This window comes from Halichoerus grypus, chromosome 13, assembly GCF_964656455.1.
Source record: "Halichoerus grypus chromosome 13, mHalGry1.hap1.1, whole genome shotgun sequence".
NCBI lineage: Eukaryota > Metazoa > Chordata > Mammalia > Carnivora > Phocidae > Halichoerus > Halichoerus grypus.
In genome coordinates, this window is record NC_135724.1 from 12,776,599 (window position 1) to 12,804,557 (window position 27,959).

At 40.4% G+C, this 27,959-nt stretch overlaps 1 protein-coding gene across 2 annotated transcripts in view; it reads right to left on the reverse strand.

The window, feature by feature from the left end:
* Nucleotides 1–27,959, reverse strand: part of SERPINB7 (serpin family B member 7) — a 55,530-nt gene that overhangs the window by 9,022 nt on the left and 18,549 nt on the right. Inside the window, exons 1-5 of one of the 2 annotated variants that reach the window (XM_078060194.1) lie at nucleotides 19,192–19,244; nucleotides 13,948–14,133; nucleotides 7,856–7,906; nucleotides 7,168–7,284; nucleotides 312–429 (exon numbers count right to left, since the gene is read on the reverse strand). In XM_078060194.1, the coding sequence (XP_077916320.1) occupies nucleotides 312–429; nucleotides 7,168–7,284; nucleotides 7,856–7,906; nucleotides 13,948–14,115 (454 nt within the window). In that variant the 5' untranslated portion in view covers nucleotides 14,116–14,133; nucleotides 19,192–19,244. Of the gene's footprint in view, nucleotides 1–311; nucleotides 430–7,167; nucleotides 7,285–7,855; nucleotides 7,907–13,947; nucleotides 14,134–19,191; nucleotides 19,245–27,959 lie in introns of those variants that run through there. The other variant, XM_078060196.1, reaches the window with a different exon arrangement.

Genomic DNA, 27,959 nt, shown 5'->3' on the forward strand with positions numbered 1-27,959 from the left:
CATACATATGTATTTTCAAATTAGTGTTTTTTCATTTCCTTTGGATAAATACCCAGTAGTGGAATTACTGGATCATATTGATAATTCTGTTTTTAATTTTTTGAAGAAGCTCCATTATCTTTCCACAGTGGCTGCACCAATTTGCCTTACCACCAACAGTGCATGAGAAATATTCAATAGCAGCAATCATTACTTTGGATTAGGAGGAACTTTCCCTTGCATGTCTTACAAAAGATGTCCAGCTTTAAGGTTGACCATTCTCAGTATTCATATATCACACAAATCTTGTAGAAAAATAGGGTTGCACTCACCATGTGTTTCATTTTCAATCCATTTATGAATTTTATATCTGGTATCTTCTACATCATTTGTGAAGTCAACTCGTTCCACTTTGGCATTGTATAATTTTTCAGCACACTTAATATAGTCCTATAAATATAAATAATTACAGTTCTGTAAGTAATACACAGTTTTTATAGTCACAAGTCACCATCAACTAAGCATATAACAACTCTGTTTTTGAACTTGTCTCTTCATTTTCGCCATCTTACTCAAGGACTCATTCCTCACTCAAAGATGAGGAAATATGGCTAGAAATATGAAATATGGCTGGATGGGTTGCTGGAGAACCCAAAACTGAATTTGCACAGCAAGCACACTATTTGAACCTAAGTTTATCTGAAGTGGATTAGGGGAGGCTAACAGGGATTACGGCTAAAGCCCACTCCCTTGGCTTTACCACTGCTTTCTCACCATAAATACTTCAACAGTGTCCTCGCTCATCTCCCTTGCTTGTGTCATCCTCTTCCTACTGAAAGCATTAAGAAGGCTTCCAGGCTACTTCTTGTACTTAAGATAAAGCTCAAGCCCCTGGACCTGGCCTGCATTTGAAAGAAAAAAAAGAAAGAAGTCAAGTTGAAGAAGATGAGCAGAAAAGGCGAGCCCTCCAAGTAGTAGTACCCTCAGAGAAGTAAGAGGATCTTTGCACACTCAGGAGACCAGCAGCAATTTGTGATGACTGAAGCATGTAGTGAAAGGGGGAAATGGAGGACATGAGCCAGGACAGAGGAAGAGCATGAGTGCCTTGTTTCCCTTGACAAGGAGCTTTCATTTTATTTTAGGGAGTGTTATTAAAAGGATTTAAACAGGGGAGTAATATAATTAAATGTGCATTTCATAAAGGGGACTCTGAAATCAGCATAGAAAAGAAAACTGACTGGAAATAGAGGGACTTATTAAAATGTCCTTATAGTTTATCCTGAGGGATATAAAGAGGTCCTGCACTGAGGCACTGGAAGTTTCCAGGGCCATGGGGAGGACAAAACAAACTTTAGAGATACACTAAGAAGGTAGAACTAGCTCTTTCTTACCCTCTAGCCTTCCATTTCCTTCTTGAACAATTCAGACTCAAAGCCATCACGAGGGGCAAATCTAGGTAGGTATACATCTCAGTGTGGGGAGGACCAGTGTGGCAGAGCTGGATGGTAGAGCCCCATCACGGTGAGGAGCAATTCAACACAAAGTATTAGTGGCCGAAGGAGACAAAGAACACATTGCCTTGTCAGGGAAGCCCAGCTCTGGAATTCAAGCGTAGGCAGAATCCAGAGGCATCCCTGAGGAGGGGTGGCCTCATGCAGATGTTAGTGTGAGGTAGGCATCCTTGTGGGGTGTCAAAGCCCAAAAAAGTGAGAGGAACATCTCTGTGGTGGGCAGACCACCATGGGGTGTGGGGGACTAAGTGGAGGGAAGAGGTATACTCATGGAGAGGCAGCCTAGCATGGAGGGGCAGATCTCTCATGGGATGAAGAAGGTGTTTTCACACTGGGAGGGGCAACAGCATCAGTGATGGGAAATGGGTTACATAGAGGGAGATTGGTCAAACAAGTAAATATGTAAGAGTAATGGCAGCCAGGTTTCTCACTATTGCAAAAGGGAGTTAAACACAGAAAGAGAGAAAACAAAACAAAAGAAATTAACCCTGTGGTGTTTGATGGAAACTGTAGATATCAGTAGGAACTCATGGGTTTCACTAGATTTAGGTAAAAAGATGAACATTGATTCAATATATGCATGTATTTTCCTAAAAAGGAACTAAGGCTCCTGGAGAAATGACTGATTCTAGGGCTGAGGCAGGAAAAGAAGATGCGATTGGAACATCTCATGGTGCCAGAAAGAAAGTGCTCAAATGAGGGGGGCATGTCAAACAAATGCAGACGCCAATAGAAGGGATAATTTGAGCATGAAAATAATATGATGGATTATAACCCTTTGGCGAAAACAGGACACCATATTGTTATAAATAAACAATATTACCATAAACAAACAAATATGTTTTATCAAGAATGAGATATTTATACAGCCTGAAAGCAGTTCCTCACAAAATACTTAACAACAAAGGGAAGAAGAGTAACTTCACAACAGAGAAACCCAGCAGACATCCTTGTAATCATGTGACCAAAGATGGCAGGATGAGCAATGGGATAAATCAAAATCCTGCTAGTGTGCCACAGGGATAACGCAACGAAAAATAAACACCCGGATGTTTCCCTCAAATCTGGCGCAAGTGTTAGCTAATGCTATGGTGATAATCCTTGCATAATATATAAGTGTATCAAATCAACATGTTGTACACCTTAAACTTATACTGTATTACATATCCATCATATTTCAGTAAAGCTGGGAGAAAATAGGACTCTAATCATGAAGACACATCAAACAAACCCACACTGAAGGGCATTCTAAAATATAACTGGCCTAAAACTGGACACTGAATAATTATCGAAGTGTCAAGATCATGAAAATCAAGACAGACTATGAAATGTTCCAAACTGAAGGAGACTAAAAGTGAGTCAAGAGAATATAATGCATGCTTCTGAACTAAGTCCTTTGCTATGAGGGATGATGTTGGGCTGATTGGTGAAACTCAAAAGGATCCGAAGATGAGCTGAAGTAATGCACACTGTTAACTTCCTGATCTTGATGGTTGTATTGTGACTATGTAGAAGAATGTCATTGTTTGTAGGAATTACATGGAAGTATCCAAATATGATAAAACATCTCAAATGGTTCAGGGGGAAAGTGTTCTTTCTACAATACTTGGAACTTCTATGTGAGTTTGAAATTATTTCAAAATAACTTTTCTTTGAAAGTAGAAGGAAAATCTATTAGGTCTTCTTCACTGATGGACTGTGAAGCTCCGGGAAAGGGAGATGTCAAAGTTGATCAAAATACCTGGTAGGTCATTCACTGAAAGAGAACCCAGGGGAAAGAGAATGTGTGGGGACAGGAGAGATGGTGTGTTGAAGAACCTGTCGATGCCCACCCGAGGACTGGCAGTAAGTAGGCAGGCAGAGAGATGAGCATGACACTGAGGGTGAGGAATGACTCATCACACAACCACAGAGAGCTGTGGAGGTATGGAGGACAACATCAAGGAACTATAAACTTTCTAAGTAGATCATCTCTCCTTGGGTGAGACAGTAGGCTCAAAGTGGAAGAGGCCGGAGGGTGGAACCCTAAAGAACACCAGTATTTCAGAGATGAATGGAGGAATAAAGATAAACAAAGGAAACTGAAATGAAGGAGAAGGTAGAAAACCAGAAGAACTCAATGCCATAGAAACCATGAGAGGGGAAAGTTTCAGGGAGCCCCAGTAGTGCTGAATACTAAAGAGGCAGGTAAGACCCAAACTGCAAAGTGCCCATAGCTTGGTGACCACTGGAAGCCATTAGTCACCTTGGTAGGAGCAGCTTCAGGAGAGCGTGGAAGGTAGAAGCTAGTTTGCAATAGATGGAGCAGTGAGAGAGGGGGGAAAAGTGGATTCTGCCTATACATATCACTCTTTGAAGAGGCTTGATTTTTCAAGTTTAGACTGTCAGAGTGAGAAACACAGAAATGGGAAGAGAATCACGGGGTAACTTTACAAAAAAAGGAGAGAAAAATGTAGAAGGTATGTATCTAGAGCACATTTATATGTGATGAAGAAGAAGACAGTAGAGTGACAGAAGTTCAGGAAAAATAGTGACGGAGACATCACCAAGAAACTGGGGGCAGGGGAGGGGGTGAGGTGGCAAGAAGAAAAGGAGGAATTATCCATTAAACAAAGTGTTGCCTCTGAAATTGAAGGAAAAAGGGAAAGGGAGCCGGGTGTAAGTTGGGATATGGATCCGCCCTGATGGTCTCTATTTTCTTTGTCAAGTAGAAGACAAGTGGAGATGGGAATTTATTGCTTAAGTAAGAAAAGGCATTATTCTGAGGCAGATGTGCTTTTACCTATAGAAGAGAAGCTGGAACATAAGACTACTCAAGTGCAGTTTTCTTCTCTATACACAATTCGTTCTATGAACTTATATAATGTATTCATCTTTAAGAGACACACTGTTGCTTTGTCACTTGAAAATTCTTCCATTAATTCTAAGAAGATCAAATGGCCTATCCAGAACTAAAATATTCATCCTATGTATATTACAACATGTATTTCCGTTTTAGTATTAAAGTAAGTTCTTATTTAAAAAAGGAGAAGTTTGAAAGTTGAAAGCGCTTGTGCCAAGTATGGAAATTCTATTTTTGAGGTGAACAGGATAAACGGGTGTAAGATTTAGGACTAAGTCCCAGCCGTTTGGTCTTGGCAGGGTGGAGAGCAATAGGCATGCAGGCGGGCCCTTCCCCTGGCCAGCCACTCCAGGAGCTGAGAGCAGCAGTTCTGAGGAGCAGAGGGGTGTCACCCTGAGGTCTCGGTCTATCCCAGATGACCCAGACATCCACCCACCCACCCCACCAAAGGCAGAGGCTAACGCCCTGTTACTGTCGGGATTCTGATGACCAGGGGAAGCAGGATGTGCACTGAAGAAAACCCAGAGACATTTCCACTAAATCCCATGGCTTCCAGTCCTCACCTGGGCTCCCACAGCACTGGGCCCTTCTCCTGCTCTAGGACCAGCTAGACAAATCTAAGGCAGCAGAGACCTACAGCTCCTGGCACAGACCTAGTTGAAACTGATGGTGGCAATAAGGGGTTGCTGGGAAATTGAGAGAAGCAGAAGAGCTTTCAGTAACTGGTGTGAGGAACGAGAGAAATCACTGGGCGCGCCCAGCTGACGGCTGGACAGCATGAGGACACCTAGTGGGGCTGGGAGCCCGTGGTGTTGTGGTGGCGACCACACACGCCGAGGCTCGGCACAAGTGCTGCCTAGTGGCCGAAGCACAGCTGCCGAGGGAAGTCATGGGACCGATCTGGGTGGGGTTCTGCTGGGGGAAAGGGAGAGCTGATAAGTTGAGAGACGATGGAGAGAAGGAAAAATTGGAAAAATTGCATAACTCGATGCAGTTGAAGAACAGGTAGAGTGGGGCTGAAATGATGAAAGAACGAGAAGCACGGAATGATGCGGCCACTGACGGGGCAAGTCCAGTCATACATTTCAGGAGTGGAACAGTTCTGGGCGTTGATGAGTTTCAGGGTGTGGCTTGGGCATTGTTACTGTAATGGTACAGGGAGAGAGGGTCAGGAGACTGTAAGGACGGAAGCTGAGCTCACAGCTGGCTGTCACAGGGACACTGAAGTCACCCTAAATGGTGGCAGAGCTTGGGGCAATATGGACTGACATTCACAGAGGTCTGACCAAGACAGATGGAGCACAGATTCGGGAGGAGGGTGGAGAAGGTATCAGAGATGGCGGCTAGGTCTTCTATATACTTTTTGTAAAGACAATTTATACATTATTATTATCCTCATCAATTCAAATAGACTCATCCATATTCAAATATGAGTAAAAAACTGTTACACAACAAAATGTAGAAAATTTGGAGATGATCTATCTTTGTACTGATCTGACAACTGAAAGTCGACAACAGTTACACTTTTAATCAAAAGTAGTTTTTAGAATAACTAACTGTGTTTGTAAATGTTTGGGAGGAAAAAAATAGCAGTGTCTATTTTCCATGTTGGTGATCAGATCTCACCTTGCCTGTGGTGGGTGCATACGCTGAGCGCCAGATAAAGGAACATGGAAATGTGCTATAAATAGTAACATGATAGGCACACCAACTTCCGGGTTAAAAGGGCTAGCAGTCCCTCAGGGAGTCCACCGTATGTGTGGGAAAAGACACAAAATGTGGAGTTGAACATACAAGGTGGCCCCTGGAAAGCTTGTGTAGGACTCTTTTGGAAAGGTTAAAAAAACAAAGTGGCCTAATGCTTCATACTTGGCAGGCTGCCACAGGGCTTGGGCGCGGTGTCGGAAGGGGCAAAGAATCTGTGTGGGTGACAGAGGAGACAATAATGGTTGGGTGGAACACAGACAGCTGACAAAGATGCAAGTGGAGATTAGTCCAGAGATGTCAGGGAAGCAAAGCTTTATGGTTGTCTGACAAGTGGAGAATTACAAGGGAGAACAAACATGCCCAGAAAATCATGGCCACTGCACCAACCAGCGTCCGGTTGTCACAGCGACAGTGGGCTCTAAAGCACTGGTTGAGCCCAGGAGCATATACGGTGCAGTCTGGGTCTCACTGGTCTTTGGGTGAGCAGGAAGCCATGGTGAATGAACTGATAACACAGACAGTGCACAGGAACATGAAAACTTCGCCCGCTGACCTCGAGGGAACCCGTCCCCCGCCTTCTGTTCAGCCTGAGCTGTCCCTCTGCCAGGGGCTGGCCGTATCTGCCTATGTCCCCTACAAGGGGCTCTTCTGTAAGTGGCCTTCACCGCAAAATTACTGTTGGCAGAAGAGATGAAAGGGTGTGGCTGAGAACAGAGAAGGTGAACTCAGCCCTGGGGATCCACAACAATCCCAGGAGACACAAAGCTTAGGGGAAAAGTGGGGAGACTTTTTCCTCTGCTGCCCACAGACAACCCTAAATGAGCAGCCTTCTCCTCCTGCCCCATTACAGCCCCGCACCACTGCCAGAGGACACGGTCTCCTCTGCTTTGGAGCCTCTCAGTCTGGGGACCCTGAATGCGGGGATCACTCAGCTCAAGTAAAGCTGTACTCTAGAAACAGGGAGATGAAATTCTGGAGACATCTGGCAACACAATTAGCAGCTATAAGAAAAACGAATCACCATTGTATCGCTCCGTAGAAAAGATACAAGCCTTTTTGCAGATGATGGATTGAACAAGACTAGGGTCCAGAGTGGAAATAACCTGTGATAGGGGAGGCCACACTTACCCTATGAAGATCAAACACTTTTTCTGCAAAAAGACCATTGGCAATGTGGAGTTCGTAATCCCTATGCGATGTGTTTATATCAGAGAGAACTCTTTTCAGTTGAGACTGAAGTCCTGGCTGTTATTAAAAAGATTTATAAAAATGTATTACAGGACTGCAAATATATCCGCACTCTTATTTACACATGAAATAAAACATGTATATTATACCATGAAAGAACTGGAAAATAATGATGCTAGTAAAAGCAGCAATGCCCCCTCTATTTACAATTTCTTGCCCTTTCTCATAATAGTATCTGTGATCAAAGTTAATTACAAATTTTACTAAAATAATTAACCTTAGAATAAAATTATTAACAGCAGATAATGAATATGCCTCACGTGTATACTAAATAATTCATTTTACCAATGTAAGTTGGCTGTGAATATCAAAGAATAAAAGCAAAACATTTAGTTCCAAACTATCTTGCCAAAATCTGGCCAATGCACAAGTAAAATATCGGTACATTAATAATTAACAAAGAAATTATCAAAAATTGTCCTTGAGATGCCACAAGATGGAAATCTGAGTGAGACATATTCCTTTGCTTTGAAAGGATAGTAAGCATAATTAAATACATCGGTGCGACAGTCATTTCTCTAAATTTAGTCTCACACTCCCTTTCCTTAAAAAAATGTGTTGTCTTTACCTGAGCCTGAGAAGAGTTTCCCCATCTTGAGGCTGGGTTGAAGTGAAGCATCTGCAAACAGGGAGCAAGGAAATCAGTTAGCAGGTCCTGCTCGACAGGAAGGGACCCCACGAAATAAAGGAAGGAAGAGACTTCATTGTTAGTGGTTGTGTTTGTGTGTGTGTTTGGTAGCTCGGGCAGCCATGACAGGTGCAGTCCCACTACTGACTTGGTTAGAACACAGATTATTCACTGGGGAAAGCACCCCAAGCTGGCAGAGTGAATAAATGAGAAATCTTATTTACCCACATGGCAGGCAAGATTAAGGCTAATTATGCAGGCACCAAGACATAAAAGAGAGACGTAGTTACTGAATATCTAGGAAATCCTAAATGTGAAGCTAAATTGGGACTTGAGAGATGTGATTTAAGATCCCGCGATTATTTGAAACAAACAAACAAAAAAAGATCCTACGATTATTTGAAATTAAGTAGTTTTAGGCTTTTCCTTTTCCAGTGTGGCTCTCATAATCCCATTATTCTAATAATTGCTATTCTGCCCAAGCTTTAATTTTCTATTGCACTTTATCCGAATTCCCCCAGGCCCTTATGTCCATGGGATCTGAAATGCAAAATGGCTTCTGTACTAGGAAGTAATAAAGGGTACTACGCATATGATAATCATTTATGCAGCTGTCTGGAGCAAAATGAATGTGCACTGTCAGAGACAGGCAAGATTTTCCGTAGAAAGATGTAGGTTTTCTTTAAGCGGTCTTCTATGGGGGTGCCTGGGTAGCTCGGATGGTTAAGCATCTGCCTTCGACTTGGGTTATGATCCCAGGGTCCTGGGATGGAGACCCAGGTCAGACTCCCTGCTCAGCATGGAGTCTGCTTCTCCCACTCCCTCTGCTGGCCACTCCCCCTGCTTGTGCACTCTCTGTCTTTCTCTCAAATGAATAAATAAAATCTTAAAAAAAGGGGGGTGTCATGTGAGCTGTATCTGAACCATATCCTTGGTGGGAGGTAGAAGTAGGGAGAAGGGGTAAGGGACCACTCTGACACTGGGTAAAGAAATTATGGATGGGAATCTAATTAAGTCAATATTGTTATCAGTGTGTCTGTGGGGGCTTTCAACTTCAAGACTTCAGACCCCTAGTTAATAGCACCATCTTATTGGCTAGGAGGAAATGGAAGAGCTCAGTAAGCTATATGAAAACGTATGAAGGCTGTGAGTGTCATTATTAATCTTAATAGGTCACAGAGAATTGGAACCTACCTCAATTTCTACATCCTCTTAATCTGAAATAATAATTAACATGAGATGGAGTAAGAGATAAGACAAAGACAACAAGGCAAACTTGATATACAAATTAGCAGTCAATTTAAAATTCACTGGTGGGGTCTTTGCAAGACAACATGCTTGGCCCCCTGGATGTCATCCTGAGCCCCGAGCTCGATGCCACAGTGGAGCATGAAAAATGTCAGGCTCCTTTCTCATTTTGCCTTGGCATTGGGTAGACTGGTATTTGGGAATATATGGAGGTACCAGAAACATAAAATATCATGGTACAAATGTCAGGACTCAAAAATGCTAATGTCCTTTCTGAACTAACTCTTGTGGAACTAGGCAATATTAGAAAAAGTATATGAATCCCCAGAAGTCATTCTTGTTAACTTTTTGAAATAGCTTTAACAAGCATAAACATTTAACATCATTCTTTGATCATTTCTAATTTTACTCTATTGTGATAATAATCTGGTTGTCTCTTCTGACATTCCTAATTGGCTTTTAGTAAACTGGACTGGTAAATATTGAGGTGATGCATATATATTTTTATATTTTCAAAAATTCTAAGATACTACACATTCAACAATAAAACTACCATGACTAAAGATGAATAATGATACTAGTAAATATTCAAATGTAATAGGTATTAAATAAAATATCAAAGGGCATATTTATCACAATCCAAAATGCCGGCAGTCCTGTGTTCTCATATCCCCTGACTGACCCTATGTAGGAAAATCAGAATTTCTTTTTATTGTTCACAACTTCTAACATAGTCAGATAATGGCAAACAAGGAAAATCATGGGTCAACACAACGTAAGAAATTTAGGATCTTTGGATTGAAGGTAAAAAAAAAAAGATTATGAATCATTGCATCTCAATGGCCTTCTACCTGTGTATTCACGCCAAATTATAAAACTATTATGTTTTCTCACAGCGTGGTAGAATAAGTAACATATTACAATGATTATTTTTTGAAATATTTTTGGTAAAACCCAATTGTTTTAGAAAATTCAAATTTATATAACTTTTAAATAACACTGTAATATAAAGACATGATTTAAGGTAAAAATTTATACATACTTTATTTCAATGAAATGCTATGTGAGAGAAAACAGAAGAGTAGGTAGCTCAAAGAAAAGAAAAATACATTTTAAAAAGCACTGTATTAGTGTGAGCAGAGGTATTTCTGTCTGTTGCCAAACTCCTCTTTACCAGAAGGATCACCAAATCATTTTCCATAAGCTGTAAGACAAAATCCAGGAGGTCACTAATTTAGAGGGGAGGGGGGGGAAAAGGTTTCTAGATCTTTGTTTTGCTTGGTTTTGTTTTATATACAGGGCCTGAAGCTGATTTTTAAGATGTGGAGTTGGGAGACGTAGTTTGGATAAGAACTTTGAACACTTCCTTGTGGCTATCTGTTTCTGGCCAGGAAGATGTGGATATGCATTTCTTGAAATACACATTACATCTCCCAACGGGGAGACCCTGCAAATACACGGGAGGCGATGCTCCCCTCGGTGTGGGAAGCAGTCCTCCCCCTCCCTGGCTGCCGTGATGGGCCTCGAAGCTCTGCTGCAGAGCCACGGGACAATCTCGCAGTGACACCCTCCCTTGAAGGGAAAGGGGGCTTCAATTGCACTATATAGCAGTATCCAGGAATGAACATTGAAGGATGAATTGATGTCTTCTTAATTAAGAGAGTTATTAAGTACTGGATTTGGAAAAAAAAAATCTGTTTTTATCGAACAGGATGGAATGAAAGCCTAAACTCAGTATTGCTTATTTAGCCCCCTGAAATAACACAGCCCTATTGAGACAATCCCTGGGCAACAGGAAGGTCAAAGGAGAAAAAGTAAGCAACTCAGGGCTGAGCTACGATTCCTTTAAAACAAAAGAGGAGCAACCCGCCCCCCCTTTACCAAATACCACTTTTGCCTGGGGCCTTTGTAGCAAGCAGTGTTCCTGCCCTAGCTCTAGCACCTTATCATTTTGATAAGGACCTTATTTTCTTTTTACCAGCTTATTATTTGAAATGATAATATAGCCTATGTTTGGTGTCTCAAGGCTGTGACATTGTCCAAGTGTTTCAGTCTTAAAAAATAAATAAGGTTTAGTTTTTCCTCCAAAAATAAAATAAAATAAAATAAAAACTATTATATTAAAATAAGAAAGTACAGTAATATTAGAGCTAAATGAAAAAATATGAACCTGAACACAGGACCTTATAAATAAATATACTTTTCTGCGCTTTCACTCAAATGGCAAGCAGCTGATACGTCACTTTAACTCTACTGAACCTCACACATGCCGATTCTGGATTTCAGTGCTATTACCTAGTAAAGGAACCAGGGTTTCCCTGAGAGTGGGTGACCTGACCTGTCTTGAGCCAAGAAAATTCAGGACAGGCCCAGAACATTGTGTTGTCAGCAAAGATTCAGAGTCATCTGAAAGGATTGTTTAAAAATGACAAGTTTAAAGAGACTTCTACTGGCCCAACTGTGACCATCTGAACATCAAAAACAAGAATGACCACTGGTCCATGGCAATGCTTGAGAGAGAGAGAATGATGCCATAAATTACAACTAAATTGATTGAGGCTTGATTTCTCTAAGATATACATACGTGACCCAGAGTGTCAAGTGCTGGGTATTGCAAGGAGAAACTAACTAGGACAGAGTTTGGGGACTGGAGGGGGAAGGCTAACAATTAATTCCCAAGAAGGTATATGCAGATGACTAAGTATTTGTACAGATGAATTATATGAATGTTTCTGTGTCTACAGTTGCATTTTTTTTTCCTTTTGCCTGTTTCTTATAGGTTATAATAGCAAGAGGTATAAAAAGTAACTCAGCAAAGGCACTGATTCCAGCAGTGACAGACGAAGAGCAGACCCCAGTAAGACAGGCTCTTTGAATCCACTGTGACCCACCTCCCATGAGTTGTTGACCGGGGTCTACCAGGCTGCCGGTGGGGCAAGGAGACCTCAGGAAATTAATCAGGCAATAGCCCGGGAATGTTCCTAACCTGAAATCATGCAATAACGAATGACTGTGTCTTCTGTTGTGTTAAAGGCTTGGGGTTTTGTCATAGGGTGGAGCCTACACATCTTTGTCTATCATATGCCACAGGAACAACTTTTAAGCTATTTGTTAAGTGGATACCACCAAATCAACCCCCATAGTTTATAGGTGAGGATACTGAGGCCCACATGGATGAACTAATTTTCCTAAATCAGAATTTGGATTTGATTTCCTAACTCCCAGACCAGTGTTGTTTCCATGACATCACGTTGCTTTACTTGGTTCTAAAACATTATGTACTTATAATAACGAAGGAATACATTTTTATTAGTTGCTAAGTTTTTCTCCCCCAAAGTCTTTATATTTGTTTATCAAAATACTAACTTTAAAATAACTGAGGCTTTGCAATAATGTACTTTGGGCTGCATTTCAGTTTGGTGGCTTTAAGGCAAACAGTTCTCAACTGTGGGTTGATTCTGCTTCCTGGGGGGTATCTGGCAATATCTGCAGACATTTTTGATTGTCATGACTGGACAGAGGTACAGTAATGGAATCTAGTGGGGAAAAGCCAGGGATGCTGCTCAACTTTCTACAATGCACAGAAAAGCCCCCTCACAACAAAGAACTATCTGGCTCAAAATGTCAGTAGGGCCAAGATTTAGAAACCCTGATTTAGAAGATCACCCTGAGTTTGATTCGTAGTGCTGCCACTTACTAGCTAAGATGGCATGGGAACACACAAGATCAGGGTAAGTGCCTACTCGGTGCTATCGCGAGCGGCCAGTGAGATACGCATAAGGCTCATCCCAGAGCCGGACACTGATGAAGCTGTCAGCAGTTAGTTGCTATCATCTCATTAAAAGTGCCCAATGCTCTGTGGTTGTGAATCACTCCAGCTCTTGGGAAAATGGCATTCTGAGACTCTGTGGTTATTCCCTAGAAACAAATATTCACTGAGCTATCCAGAGTGAGAAACGAATTGTCCTAGCTTAAATTATCAGCACAATCTTCAACAAGTGCTTAGTTGTGAAGGGTTACAATGCAGACAATCTTCCGCTAGCTCTCATTTATGAATAAAATAATGGGGGGATCCAGGGGGCAGAAAGGGATGACAAAGACCTCCACAGGCAGCCTGGACCTGGGATCTCACCTGCTACTGAGCTACTACAGTTCCGTGACTGTGTCACTTCCCTGCACAGCCTGGTTCAGGGTAGTAGACAAGGGTGAGTTAAAAAGTAATTTCTACATGTGTTGGTGACAATGTGATAACCATTCAGGTAGGCTGCTATTATCTGGAATGCACTATTATGTCTATTATGTCATTGGTGCCCACGTCACTTGTGTTTAAAGTGGGACTTCATTGGTATCTTGCTCTTCTTTCTCATCTACTTCTACTCAGGCGGTGGTTCCCAAGCTTTAGTGCGCACGTGGAGAGTTTATTAAACCACAGATTGCTGGGTTCCATCCCCATAGGTTTCTAATTAGTACGTCTCAGCTGGGGCCCAAGCATTTGCATTTCTAACAAGTTCTCCAGGTGATGCTGATGCTGCTGGTCTAGGAAACACATTTTGGGAACCACTGTACTAAGGAAAAGAATCAAAGTGGCAGTTCTGAGAATATTCCTTCTGTCTCTCATCCCAAAAACAAGTGCTACAATCAGTGTGTCTTCTTCACACCCAGAGAGGGACTCATTGAGATGTTTTCATTTACATGGGACCATTGCAGTAGAATATGCTCTTGTAGGAAACAATTTGCCCCGATTAATCACAGAAACCATGGGTGGTGGTACAACCAAGACTGACCTTATCAATCTGAGACACACAGTCACCTCGTGCACCCAAACGGAGCAGGGCCAGGGCAGTGAAGATGCTCAGAGAAGAAAAGAACACATTTTCACTCCCTTGATTGTTATCCAACTCTCTGAACAGATTGAAGCAAAACTCTGCATTTGCTGCAGCAAGGGAGGCCATTGTGGAATGGAGTGCCGCCTAGAGGACAAAGAGAAATGGAATGAGTTCCAAGTATGTTTTCGGCGCATACGATGGTTTTTATATTCATTTATTTTTGTATTTAAACTTCATTTCTTCAGCCTTGGATGTAACCATCAAATAACTTAGAACAAAAAAAATTTCCTTTGGTCCTGTATCCTTGTTACCAACACTCTAAAACTCTCTCTTCTGCCAACATCATGATACACTCACTTTCTTTAACACTGATTCTCTTTAGTGCAACGTTTCTGTGTTTCTGCCTATGCTCTCATACTATATTCCCACTTCTCCTTGATGTGGCATTTCTATCATAAGTGCCCTCTGAGAGTTCTGTTTTCAGCTCCTAAGCAGACACATTCCTGGGGTCTACCATTCTAAGCTGAAATAGAGCAAAAGTGCTCTTTGCAGTAAAACAAATATTACAACATTAGACAGTCTATTAAATGGGGCTATAGTTCTTGCTTTCTCAATCTGTAATTTTAAAAAATGTTAACATTTGGAGATTTAACACATAATTTCCTTACTCCTTCTCTCTAGAATAGCCACCATACATGTGCTTAGAGTAATCATACATCCTAACTCTTTTCAAGACTGTCCTAATTTTAAATATTATGCATCCTTGATCCTGTATTTATTATTTTCATACAACTTTCTAATTTTTTTGGAATGGAAAGTGTGATTAACTATATTATGTATCACAAACATGCACATGACTTTCCAACACAGAGGTCTCTTACTGGAGAACCTGAGGTATAATAGCAAATTTAGAATCCAGGATGAAAATGAGATTGTCTTCAAATTCTTGATAATGTTGTTTCTGAAATATAGAGGGCTGCCACCAGCATGGAATTCTTTAGGAATCTGCTTTGGTATTTCTTTGCAGAATTTTTCCAGGATACTAAACTGATCCCAATACCACAGTTGGGGTTGTCACAGACTAAAGGAATTCACTTGGATCCTCCAAATTATTCTCCTTGAATATTCTGTGACATTATGCCTAATGTGTGGCAGGTTCCAATACTCATGGACCCTTAAAGGACCCAGCCCCAACCCCAACCTTGTTGCTAAAAGTTGTTGACTTGGGTCAAGTCTTTAATTTCTCTAACCTTCTAAACTGCATCTTATTCAATGAGATGATCAATTTGCAGGACAGAAAACCACGTGTCCTTCCATCCTTACAGCTGTAAAAGAACCACATAATATCAAAGCATTTGGGGAAGGGGGTGGGGGCATGGTATGGAAAAGGAAGAAGGTCAACAGGAGGGAGATATGTGTGGTTTGAAAAAATAATATTCTAAAATTGCCATGGTGTTGATTTGGTTGAAGTCACAAACTTAATGCCTTTCAAAGTTACAAATGACATTAAAGCAAGTTTTCAATTTTTATTTTATCAAATGGAAGTTTGAGTTTAAAAAAAATGAGGAACAATCTAGTATAATGCCTGATTCATTGTAAACAGTCAAATGAATTGAAGCTGCCCTATATTCAGTATTCTTTATTAAATGGTAATAAATTTGCTCTTCCTAAAAGACCACAAATTGGACATTTCCAGAGTATTCCTAAGGAAACTGTATTCTGCACTTTGGAATTCTAACCCCTGAGAACATCACTGAGGCACAGGGCCATAAATAATGCTGTTTTGCAAGGTCAAATTCAGCTACTTTCAATTCATTACAGGTCCCACTCCTCAGTTATGCCCCCAGAAATACAGGGTGAAAACATCATTCACACTCCAAACACTCTTCACTCCAAGAAAGAACATCTAATGTTTTTTTAATGGTTATCCAGAAAATTTAATGATTTCATATCAAATCCATGTAAACTAAGGGGATGCCCAGTGGCCACTGTGATTGGAAGGAGAAACCCCTTCTAGTAAAGGCAAGAAGGAACCAGAAGAAGGAGAGGACACAGGATGAGAGATGCAGGGCAGCTTTATGTGAGTGGTATTGTCAGGGACTAAGGCCCCCGAACTTTCCAGGGGCTCAAAGTCACATTCTACATTGGAAAAATAAGTATTGCTTCCAAAAAATGAAAAAAATGACAAAATTGAAATTAGTGAATATATAAGGAAATTGAAACATATACTTAAATTGGAACTCAAATTGAAACATATTGATTTTTATATTAAATTTTGTACTCATAAGAAGTTCCTTAATTTTAGAGAGAAATTGTATGCTAGATTCTGTCTCTTCAGTTTCCAAGACTTCATACTGAAAAGCACAGTAAATGAAATTAATCACTCTTAGGAAAGTAACTTTAAAAGCAAAATTACAGTAATTATTTCCAAATACTTACCAGTGAAAATTATACTTAATAGAGGATTGTGAATTTATTTTAATATATTCTATATAATTTATTTGATATATTTGATATAATATATTCAATATAATTTGAATCTTTAAGACCTCCAAGATTTAAAAATGACCCTATTTGGGGACCTGCTTGTGTGGGTCAGTGGAGTCTGGAAGCTACTTGGTTAGTGTCATATCCCAAAGTACAAAATTTCAATGCACTTTTCTTTGGTCAAGCCCCAATTCTTCTTGATGCTTTACAAAAGTATGTCTTACTGGGGCACCTGGGTGGCACAGTGGGTTAAACTTCCTACTCTTGGCTTCAGTTCAGGTAGTGATCTCAGGGTCGTGGGATTGAGCCCTACATGGGGCTCTATGCTCAGCACGGAGTCTGCTTAGGACTCTCTTTCCCTCTGCCTCTGCCCCTCACATCCCACGCAATCTCTCTCTCTCAAATAAATAAATAAATCTTAATTTTTTTTTTATTTTTAAAGATTTTATTTATTTATTTGAGAGAAAGAGAAAGAGCGCACAAGCCTGGGAGCGGCCCAGAGAGAAGCGGGCTCCCCACTGAGCAGGGCTTGATTCCAGGACCCTGGGATCATGACCTAAGCCGAAGGCAGATGCTTAACCGACTGAGCCTCCCAGGTGCCCCAATCTTTAAAAAAATTTTTTAAATAAAAAAGTATATCTTGCTATATTACCCCTTGGGCAAGGGGGGTGTGCCCTTCATATTTTTAAAAACCGTTCCTTAAATCATTTTCTAAGCAATAATTACAAGTGTTCATTTTCTAATTTTTTAACCATCCTGGTGACTTTTCACAAAACTATCATTGTATTGGAGAGAAGAGAAGCTACACAGGAATTTGTTTACTGAGGCAATTGAGGACACATTTTTATGAGTTAGATCAATTTTATGGCAGAGACACCATACTAGATAAACATAAAAAGAAAATGAGCTGAGACTCTCCTAGACCAATACAAATTCTCAAGCAATGACTTTTAAACTGACAAATGGTACTAGATCATATATCTTTAAACATTCCTGTACAGACGTGTTTATGCACTTTGAAAATAAATACCAAATACTATGTTCCACTTCACATAAGTGTTTTTATCTTTCTCTCTGCAGGTGCACTGCAGTTTCTAGAAATGGAAGCAAGATTCTTTCCTTGTCTTTTGATATAAAGTCTAAATCTCACTGGCAAATAGATAAACAATATTTAAGGGTGAGTTACTTTTTTACACTCCCAAGATTCCATCAGGTGACAGGTGAATAAATATTAACATTAGTGCCAAAACTGTGATTTTCCTTTCTCTTATAATTACTTTTTATCGCAACTTTAAAGAAAATAATAAACAAGCACCAAGAGAAATAAATTAAATTCAAACAGGCCATCCAAAAGTATCCAATGATTTGGGTCCCAGTTAAATAACTAAAGGAAATAGAAAAGGAAAATAAATCACGTTAAGCCACAGAAGATATCAGTATGATACTACCCAGGACCCAGGATGCCATTGTCCAGACATAACAGTGAAGGAATAGGATTTCCAAATCAGGAGGGAACTTGGCTTCAGATTAATTTTTCACCCCACTAAAAAATACTGTATTCTTCCATTCTTTACACAAATATTTTAGTTTACTATACAGATATATAATTTATAATTTTCAAGTTAACACAAATTAACAAAGATTCCTGAAGGTTTTTAAATCCCAAGCGTCCACCTTGAGGATCTAAAACCCCATGGGAACTCAAAGCTTATTTGTTTACTTATGGTATATTTTAATCCAAGAAATTTTTTACCCCTTCCTTCCTAGAGTCAACACTTTTTATGTCAAAAGAATAGAATACATGTTCTCACTAAAGCTTTTTCAAAAGTCGAATAAAAGGCAAGAAAAATAATTTTTAAATAAAGCATAGGAAAAACTAGGGACAAAACACAATAAAAAAACCCCACGAAATTATAATGATATTTTATGGACCTAAACATACTATACCTGATTGATAAATTGTGTGCCTTAAATATTAGATCAAAATATTACCTATTCTCAGGATAATTTTGCCTATACAAGGAAAAGTAATCCTATTTCATGGTACATTACTGAAGAAAAAAAAAAAAACTCCTGTATTTACTGAATTAAATACACTTACTGGGGAAAAAAAATGAGTAACTACTATCAAGCATGCTTAATTTTTATTCTTATCATATAAGTCAAATGTAATGCTATCAATAGTTACTCCTCTACAGAAGTATTTTCAAATCTTTCCATTTCTCTTAAAATCTGGTTTCAAATTTTAATAAATCTTTAGGCAGACAAACACCATGCTATGTGATTTTTAAAGTTCAATTCTAATCTCAAAACCTAGTTTTTCCTATGCTGTATGTAAAAATTCTAGATTATAATGCCTAAAATAAGAACACCGGAAATACAGAATCTAGATTTAGATTTGTACGTAATTCCCCAAGTGCTATTTATCTATTCAAGAATGGAATACGAGGTGTTCAACTGTCTCCGATGCCCTGCCTGGTGCTGCCCTTCTCCCCGGGACACCACACAAAGTCAGCCACAGACAAGCCCTCAGACAGAGAAGCTGAGGGCAGGAGTAGGCAATGATTCTAATAGTATTTGATGAGTTCAGACCCTCAGGTACAAACAGCCATCGTTCTCTCTCTCTCTGTCTCTGTCTCTCTCTCTTGCCCTCTTTGTCTCGCTCATTCAAAGTGTCTGGCCAGACTTTAAGTTGTGGGCTTCAGAAATATTTACCTTACTCTCTTCATAGAGGAAGTTAGCAGCAGGTTGGGTGAGTCTGAAAGAGTTCCTTGCATTACTCTGAAATATAAAGCCTCTGATTCAGACACTCCCTACTTCCTTTTGTGATGACCATGGAAGTTTTAAATAATGGCATTAAAATGTAATTATGTTAAGGCCCTTTATAAAGCAAATTAAGAGAAATGTGTAGCGTATGTGCTACAGATCTAATTAAAAGTAGTCAAAGTAAACATGCTTTAATAAGTATAATTTAGCATGAAACTTTAACTTGGTATTAACATCACATAGTATTTTTATGTAGTATATGTAAATATGCATATATTGTGCTAACCTGGTATTTTTCTACAGGGACAGGCATGCTTTTCAGATTCAACCACTGATTTTTGCTATTGCTGTTTGTTGGAGTCCACCTCCTCCTCGGATTTTGGTATCTAACAAGAAATACTGCAGAGCCTCACCTAGAAGAGCATTAGTAGGCCCCTAGAGAAGGGGAGAGGGCGAAGAGGTGGGGAACAAAGTGGGGGCAGCAAGCACTGTTCTGGCTCAGAGATGGGATTTCTGTATTTGAGGACAGCAGGTGAGCTCACTCTTTAATGACTCCCCAGGTTTTACTTTACGAAGTGTTTCTGATTTTACCTTACACATTATTCCTATGAGCATTTGCCCACCCTGCCTTCATTTTTTTTTTTAAAGATTTTATTTATCAGAGAGAGAGAGAGAGAGAGAGCACAAGCAGGGGGAGCGGCAGACAGAGGGAGAAGCGAGCTTCCCCCTGAGGAAGGAGCCTGATGCAGAACTCGATCCCAGGACCCCGGGATCACAACCTGAGCCAAAGGCAGGCGCCCAACCGACTGAGCCACCCAGGCATTCCCCACCATGCCTTCATTTTAATTGCATGTTTTAATGCTAGAAGGGAATATCCTGATCATTTAAAGTTCTCTAAGGTGAATATCCTATCAGAGGGATAGCTGTGTTTGAACATATTGAGCACATGGGGAGAGACCTACCTCCACCAGAAGACGAATAAGCTAGTGATAGGAATACTGAAAACTAAGCAAACAAAAAAATTAGGAAAAAAATATAATTATTAACTCAAGGGAAAACAAAGACTACACAGTGAAATGTGTAGCCTACTACACTTTACAGCTCAACTGTAGGTAATATTCTCTTAGTTGTAATGATTTAAATATTAAGTATTGAGCTAAACAAGACTCATGATATATCTCTGTAAGGAAGCCAGGAGGAAACTGTGGGTAGGGGTCAGGTGGTGAATATAGGGTATCCAAGAGGCGTATCTTCCTTCCATGAAAGGAAGTCTGTAGTATTAGTCTTTAAAAGAAAAATGCAAAAAAGAGCAGGATTAGCATGGTATTTAGCTGTCTGGAGGAAGATACAAGCCAGCATTAAAAGCACTTGAGATTGGAGATAAGTATACACCTATGAAATCACCACCACAGTCAATCATACTTCAATTAAGTGGTTTTAAAAACAAGAGTTGTTTTTCCTGTTACGTGAGAAGCAGTGTGGGAGGGGGAGGGAAGAAGGCACTGCTGGTCTACTTGATCTTTGGTCTCATTTTGACTCCTCACTGCTTAGATCATATCTAAACTTGCAACAGATAAAAGGATAAAATACTAGACCTAGGGTTAAGTTCCAGCTTGGCAACTCTACTAGCCATATGACCTTGAGTCAATAACTTAGTTTCTCTGAGCCCCCATTTTTCTATCCATAAAATCAAAATTCAGATCAATTCTATTTTTATTTAAAGACACATGAATGTATGTGTACATCTATAGATACTATATACTATACCATTTATACTATGTATATATACACCAGAATAGCATTTGGTGCAGGAGAGGGCCTCAATAATTTTAATCCCCCTCCATGCTCACCTTGCCCTGGCTCTATTGTATTATATGTGATTACATACAACATAAGAAGTTGGATCACCTCAACTGTTTGTATATAGCATTTTACCTTCCAGAATCTGGGGTTTTACTGCGATTATCTTTCTAGTGTGATAGTTCCATCCTTCTGAAAATAATACAATGATAAATAATACATGGAGATTTTCATCACGGGAGGAATGGAGAGGGCTTTTAGGAATAATGGGCAGTTGGGAGTACAAGCTCAGAGTTAAGAGGTGGGGAAGGGACCTCTGTTGGCATGGAGGTTTAGGTGTGAACCAAGAACGAGGGTGCTCAATTGGTTCCAATTTGCCTGAGACTTCCTTGGTTTTAGCACTGAAAGTCCCATATCCTGGGACCCCCTCTGTCTTGGTGGGATGCCCACTGGGGCACATTTCCTCTCTTCACCTGCAGTTCCCAGACCACTGCTTATCTAGCACACCCCAAAACTGTGCTCCACACCAGGTCCTGGTCATTCCCTTCAAACTATCTTGAGACATACAAAATGTATTACTGACACCCAAAATATGTCTTCATCTGCTCACTGATGCCTGAAATCACTGTGACAGGACACATGGGGTACCAAGCCACAGTCAGAAGGGAAGCACAAAAGAATACACACATTATGATTCCCTTTATGAGAAGATCAGGCCAGGCAAAATTGTATTTTTAAGGATGCTTACATAGGTGGGCAGACTATGTTAAGGGAATGATTGCCTTTACTTAGCTCTACTTACCTCTTAGGGGGAGGGAAGGCTTTTGGTAAAAGGATGAGGAAGGAGGCTTCAGAGATATTGGCAATGTTCTATTTGTTAAATTGTATGCATATATTTTATGTATCCAAGTTATATTTCATAATTTTAAAAAGTCGATCAAAATATATAAGGAAACAAAATACCTCAGAAGTAGGATCAAGTGCATTGTATATAACTAATAATTGATCTATTCCTGAGGGCAGATTTTGATGGAGGATGGGCGGGGTACCCTGAGCTAAAGATAAACAGAGAGGCAGTGAGGTAAAGAATAGGATGCCAAGTAGGAGAGGAGACCAGACAGACCTGGTGCATGATGGGAGACCAGGGGTCCCAGTGTTCCCTCCAGCAACCCCCAAACCCAGCAATTCCTCCAGAGGAGTGACCTGGAGAGATTTCAGACCTCTGCATGGGATCATTGGCCATTTTTTACATCTTTCTTGAGATTCAGCAGTGAGCTTACCTCTCACCTACAGCAACAGAAACAGGAGCAGCCTTTTGAATATGCAAATCAATAATGCATTGACACCAGCCTCCTGGCACACGCGCACACACACAGTGATGAAACTCTGATCTCCCTTCTCAAAGTGATGCATTCTCACTCGCAAAGAAAGTGTTTCCACACCACTCTGGACTGTTCAGCCCTACGTGTTTTCCCAAGGCACTCAGGAAGGGGACAAAGAAGAGGGGAGCTGAAAGCCTGATTTACCACTATCTAATAAAAAAAAAAAACACAAGCATTTCTAAGCTGAATATTTTCCTAAAAACCTTAGAATTAGGTTTTAAAGGCTGTCCATAGGTGCAGTCTACACCCTCCCTGCCCCAGGAACTGCTTATTGATGTGTAGACTTAGCTTCTGGGATGGATTCCCTGTGACTCAGAGTAAGCACTGTCCCTAAAGAAGCTAATAAGCATTAAGCCTTTGTACCAAGTTTCAAAATAGTATTTGACTAAGGCAGTCATTATGGGGTTCACTCAGTTTGTATGCGAATCAGATTTAAAGGGGGAATTTGCCCATCTCTCTTCTTTACAATGCCAATAGTTTTAATGTAAGTATACAAAAAATTTCAGGATCTACAGTATTTATTAGCCTGTCTCAAAACATACCCTCTGTGAGAGGGATCATCAGTAAACTAAAGCAAGACATCAGGGACTTCTGTGACTTTTGTATGAAATTTTATTGCAACTTGTCATTGATCTCTTGTAGTCTAATTATTTTCAACCTTATCCTGTGTAGATGTGCTTAGCATAGGAACCTAAAAATAGAGTTTAATACAGTATCTTCATCATTCCTCAAACTCAGATGTTCATCTGGACCTCAAACTATCTTAACTGGCTTCTTTTTGTACTGTCCTCCATCCTTCTCCTACTTCCTCTTCATCCCAGTTTTTTTCTGGCCTGGAATTTTCCAGAAATATATCTGTTGGGTTTGTAATCTCACCTGGCTTCTCTAGATGCTTACCTGAACTGAGCAGCTTCAGAGAGAAGCTGAAACTTGGGGTGTTAGTTCATTCTTGTCACCCGGCCAGACTTTTCTCCACCCTTCTGATCTGGCAATGAATGGAAAGCTCCATCTGCAATATCTAGATCCTCCCTGCTATAATACAGGCTACAGTTCATTGAAATGGGTTTGCCCCTTGATAATGGCCATGTGTAGGCAAAAAGGTAGGTTAGGGCCAACTGGTTGCTGACAACTCTGCCATTAGAACATAACCACACAGGGCAACCCTCTCAGGTCCCCTTCCCTCCTCAGGAGTTTTGTACTATCACTTTGGTCTCACTCAATAAACTTTGCTTTGCTGCCCACCAAAAAAAAGAACATACCACACAGGGGCATCCATTCCAGTCCCAGTGCCAGCATCACATGGTGAGCTGGGTGCCACCTCCATCTGCTGTGTACAGAAGGAACAGCACGCCTGGTTCTTTTGGCTGAATGTTTTCCAGCATATAGCCAATGCTTACCCAAATGACTGGGTCTTCTACTGTAAAAAGCTACTGGAATCTGAAGGAGCCACAATCTTACAGTAGCTTGTCAATTTTATCTATTTTGTTTCTTTCCAAGGAAGAAGAGGAGCCAGCTAGCTTATCCAAAATCAAATAGTCATTGTTCACTTCCATGATGGTTTATGGGTAATATAATAGTAGAGAAAAATAAAGTCACAAAAAATCCCTGAAACTTATTTCGATTTAGTAGTTTCAACAAATTTTCTGGTGGAGAAGGGTACTGTTAATACGGAAAACAGGATTACAAATGGATTTCCTATTCTCTGTGTTCTGAATGCATAGAGCTGAAATATGTTTAGTTCCATATTCTTTCTATCATCTGCCTATTGTAGGCATAAAGTACTTTCAAGTGGTAAAACAGCCAGTAGGTAAAAGGTAAGCAATCCAAGTGACACATAAACTAGATAATCCTCCTGCAATTACCAAGAGTCAACCATAATTAAAGTTCTTCTCACCAATGTTTTCTTCTCCACTTTAACTCAGACAAACCTCCTACTACTGTGTTTGCAATAGTCTATTTAGAACTAACCAATCCCAAAGTGAGAGAAGTCTGAGAAGGAAGCTCAGCCATGGGAACTGGCATGTCATATCAATTCTTCTCTCTTGCCATACAACGATAACCCAAATTTCCATAGGCCTTACCAGTTCATGAGTACAGATGAGATCACATGAATTGTAATAACCTAATTTGACTATCTCTTGTCCTCACTTATTTACCCAGGACTGAAGCTTGGGATGATGTTTGAGGGTTCCCAAGGAAACAAGTTTGCTCACCAGCTAAAGCCACCATATAAGCCTTCCATATTTCTCTTCTGTTCTGGTACCTTCATCAACATCCTCAGTCTCCAGGATCCTTGAGGATCCCTCACCTTTTTTACTTCTCAATGAAGGAGGACCACTGTCCCCACCAAGAATATTATTTCCTGGTGTCCCCACAATTGTTGTGGGGGGGGTTCAACACCTTCATTTGGTACCATGAAGAAATGGGAAGAAGGTCCCTTCATCACTCATATTGTACCTTATTACCAGGCACCTGGCAGAGATGCATATCCTGGGATTTGTCATCTCAACAGTTTCTTTGGCTGATGCTTATCCTTGGGACCAGGTGAATAACAGAGATTCTTCCATTTTGTTTTGTTCTTTTTCACTCACCCATGATGCCCATTAATACCCACACATAAACACCCTTTTGATAGGCTCCTTGCCTCAATTAAATTAACTATTATAAGTATGCACCTTGGGGGACTACCAAACCATCATATGACCCAAATATGTCTACATTGTCTTTACTGTTACTACTGAACTTTCAATCTTTAACATTTTATATGAAGGCTTTATCTGAAGCTTATTCTCCTGTTACTATCCTCAAATGAACTGCTAGGCATATCTTCTCTTTAAAGGCATAAAGTAAAGTGAATAAAATGCCCACCTTTCCCAAAAGAAGGTTGGGAAATAAAACAAAGTAATCTAGACTGAAGTCATTCCTCTTTCTTCCCTCATGTACATGACAGTGTCTGATATAATATGCAGCATTAATAAATGCTATTGAATTAATGAAACGACCTAAGGTAAAATAAGTGTTATGACAGAAAAGCAAACAAGTGTGAGTTCTGACGGAGAAATAATTAATTGGAAGTGGAAGTCTTAAGTAGGCCTCACAAGTGAGCAAGCATCCAATCTGGATCTTGAGGAATGAGGATGAGAAGCATTCCAGGGAGAGAGAATAGCCTGAGTAAAGGCCCATGGGAGTAGTGGACATGATGTGTTCTGGGAATAGCTGGAAAATAGCTAGTGAGAAGTGGTGGAGGGGTGGAGGCATGGCAGGCTCTGCTGTCTGGATGGATGACGATGCTATCGACAGAGACAAAGAATCCAGCAGTAAGAGTATATGGGACAGAAAAAGAAGAGATAACAGGGTCTGTTCCTGATATATTGAATTTGAGATGCCTATAGGACACCCAGCTGGTCAAAGTAGTTGGAAATTCAGGTCTGTATATAAAAGAGGTGGTTGGCGAGATAGACGCTAATTCAGGAGTCTTTGACACCTAGATGGTAATTAAAACCATGAATGAGATTACCGTACAAAGGTAATAAGAATAAAAGCTCATTGGGAAGGCCCCCTGAGAAATTTCTACATTTATGAGATAGGCAAAGCAAGGATCCAGACCCCTAAAGGGACTTAAAAAGGCCTGGCAATCAGCTATGGCTAAAAATTAAATATTTGAAGAAGAGTCAAGTAGTACAGCTACATGATTTTTCTGCAGTAGCAGCAGGAAGCCCAAGAGCAGCACAGATGAAAAAAAATAAAATGGTTGGGTTTTGAATTATAAATGCAGGTGATGTGGAATCAAATTTAGTGAGTGTAATAAGAGTGCAGTTGAAATGGTGGACCATGAAGTCCAGGTTTAACAGAGCATACTAAAGAGAGAGCATGACCCTCTTCACAATTTCCCAGAGCAGAGATGGTTGCAGAACCATGGACATCAGCACATGATGCTCCTGCCCCAAACTCCTACACCTGCAGCGAGCATGGTGAGCCTTGGCAGGCTACCTGGAAGGTGAACCATAAGATTATGCACATCATTATGCTGGAAGACAAGATGTTATTAAGCATGTTTAATGGGAATGTGTGCCACACAAAGGTCAGTAAGTGTGACTGGGGTAAAGAGCTCAAAACTCTAGAAGTGGATCTTCTCCAGGTTGTAACAAGGTCCACATGTGCTCAGAGAAGTGGCCTGCGAAGGAGGACAAGAGGCTAGGTATTAGATGGTATACCAACATCAATGTTCAAGCCAGGGACACTTTGAAACAAAAATCACAAAGAGTAACTAAGACCCAGATGCCAAAGTCCTCTAGAGTCCTCAGGGCATAATTAAGAGTCTGGCAGATGGGAAGTGGACAGGCTGGGAGAGAAAGGGCAGATGTAGGTGTTTAGAGTTTCAAAAGAGAAAGGGCAATAGAAGATGAAAAATGTTCTGAAGATGTTGGTGGGGAGCCAGAGAAAAGCTCTTACCTTCTCCTCCTGGCCTCAGAGAAGGAGTTCATAGGAAATAAACAGTTTCCACTTGAGAAGGGTTTGATGCAAGTACTAGGAGTCAATTCAGGATTATACGAGGTATGGGTTGAGGAGGCTGTGAACTCTGGTTAGAGCTCTGTAGTTGGGTTAAGAATACACCATTTCTGCAGTGACAGAATACCAATACTAGCACTGAGAGGGGAACAGCCTCGGGATTAGTGATGATTTTTCCAAAGAACAGAACAAAAACTCTTTATCATGTGCCCTCTGTTAGTCAGATACTAAAATAGGCATATAAAGGCACATATATGGGGAATGAAAAAAAACTCCGTCTTCATGGAATTTTCCGTATATTTAGGCTTAAAAGACATTAAAATGCATAAAAATAATGAGAAATACAGGGTGGCATAACGTAAATGACACAGTCTAAGTGTGTAGAGTTTAAGGAGGCTGAGATCCTTGCAGGCGGAAGCAGCCATGTTGGCAGCATGAATGATACAGAAAGAGCTGGGTCTGGGGAACAGGGACATTTAGAATGAAGAGAAGTGGGAAGGCTACTCCAGGAGAGGATGTTCACATCAGAAAGACGTGAAAGCATTAAAATGGATACCTTATTAAGGATTTGTTTCAAAATAACCCATGTTGTGGCAGAATGAGAAAGGAGCAGAGATGAAACAAAGGACGGGGATGAAAAGAGACTGGCCACGGGCTGCTTACTGTGGAATCTGGCTGATGGATACAGGATTTGTTGTAGACTATTTTCTCCCTTTCTGCATATGCTTGAAAATTTCCATAAACAATAAAATAGAATTTAAAAATTTCAATTGGAATGATGGTCTATGAAGAGAGCAATAGTATACAATTAAATCAAATTAAAAAAAAAAAGAATAAACAATGCCTAAAAATAGAAATATACATTTCATGTCCTGACCACATGAAGGGGAAAGAGACCAGTTTGGTTGCCTTACAGCATTTTTGTGTGGGTCAATTTCGAGAGCTCAACAGAGGCCTGCAGGAGGCCCCTGAGGACTGTGCTTACGTATTTTTTACTGTTTCCACTCCTACACCACAACCATCATA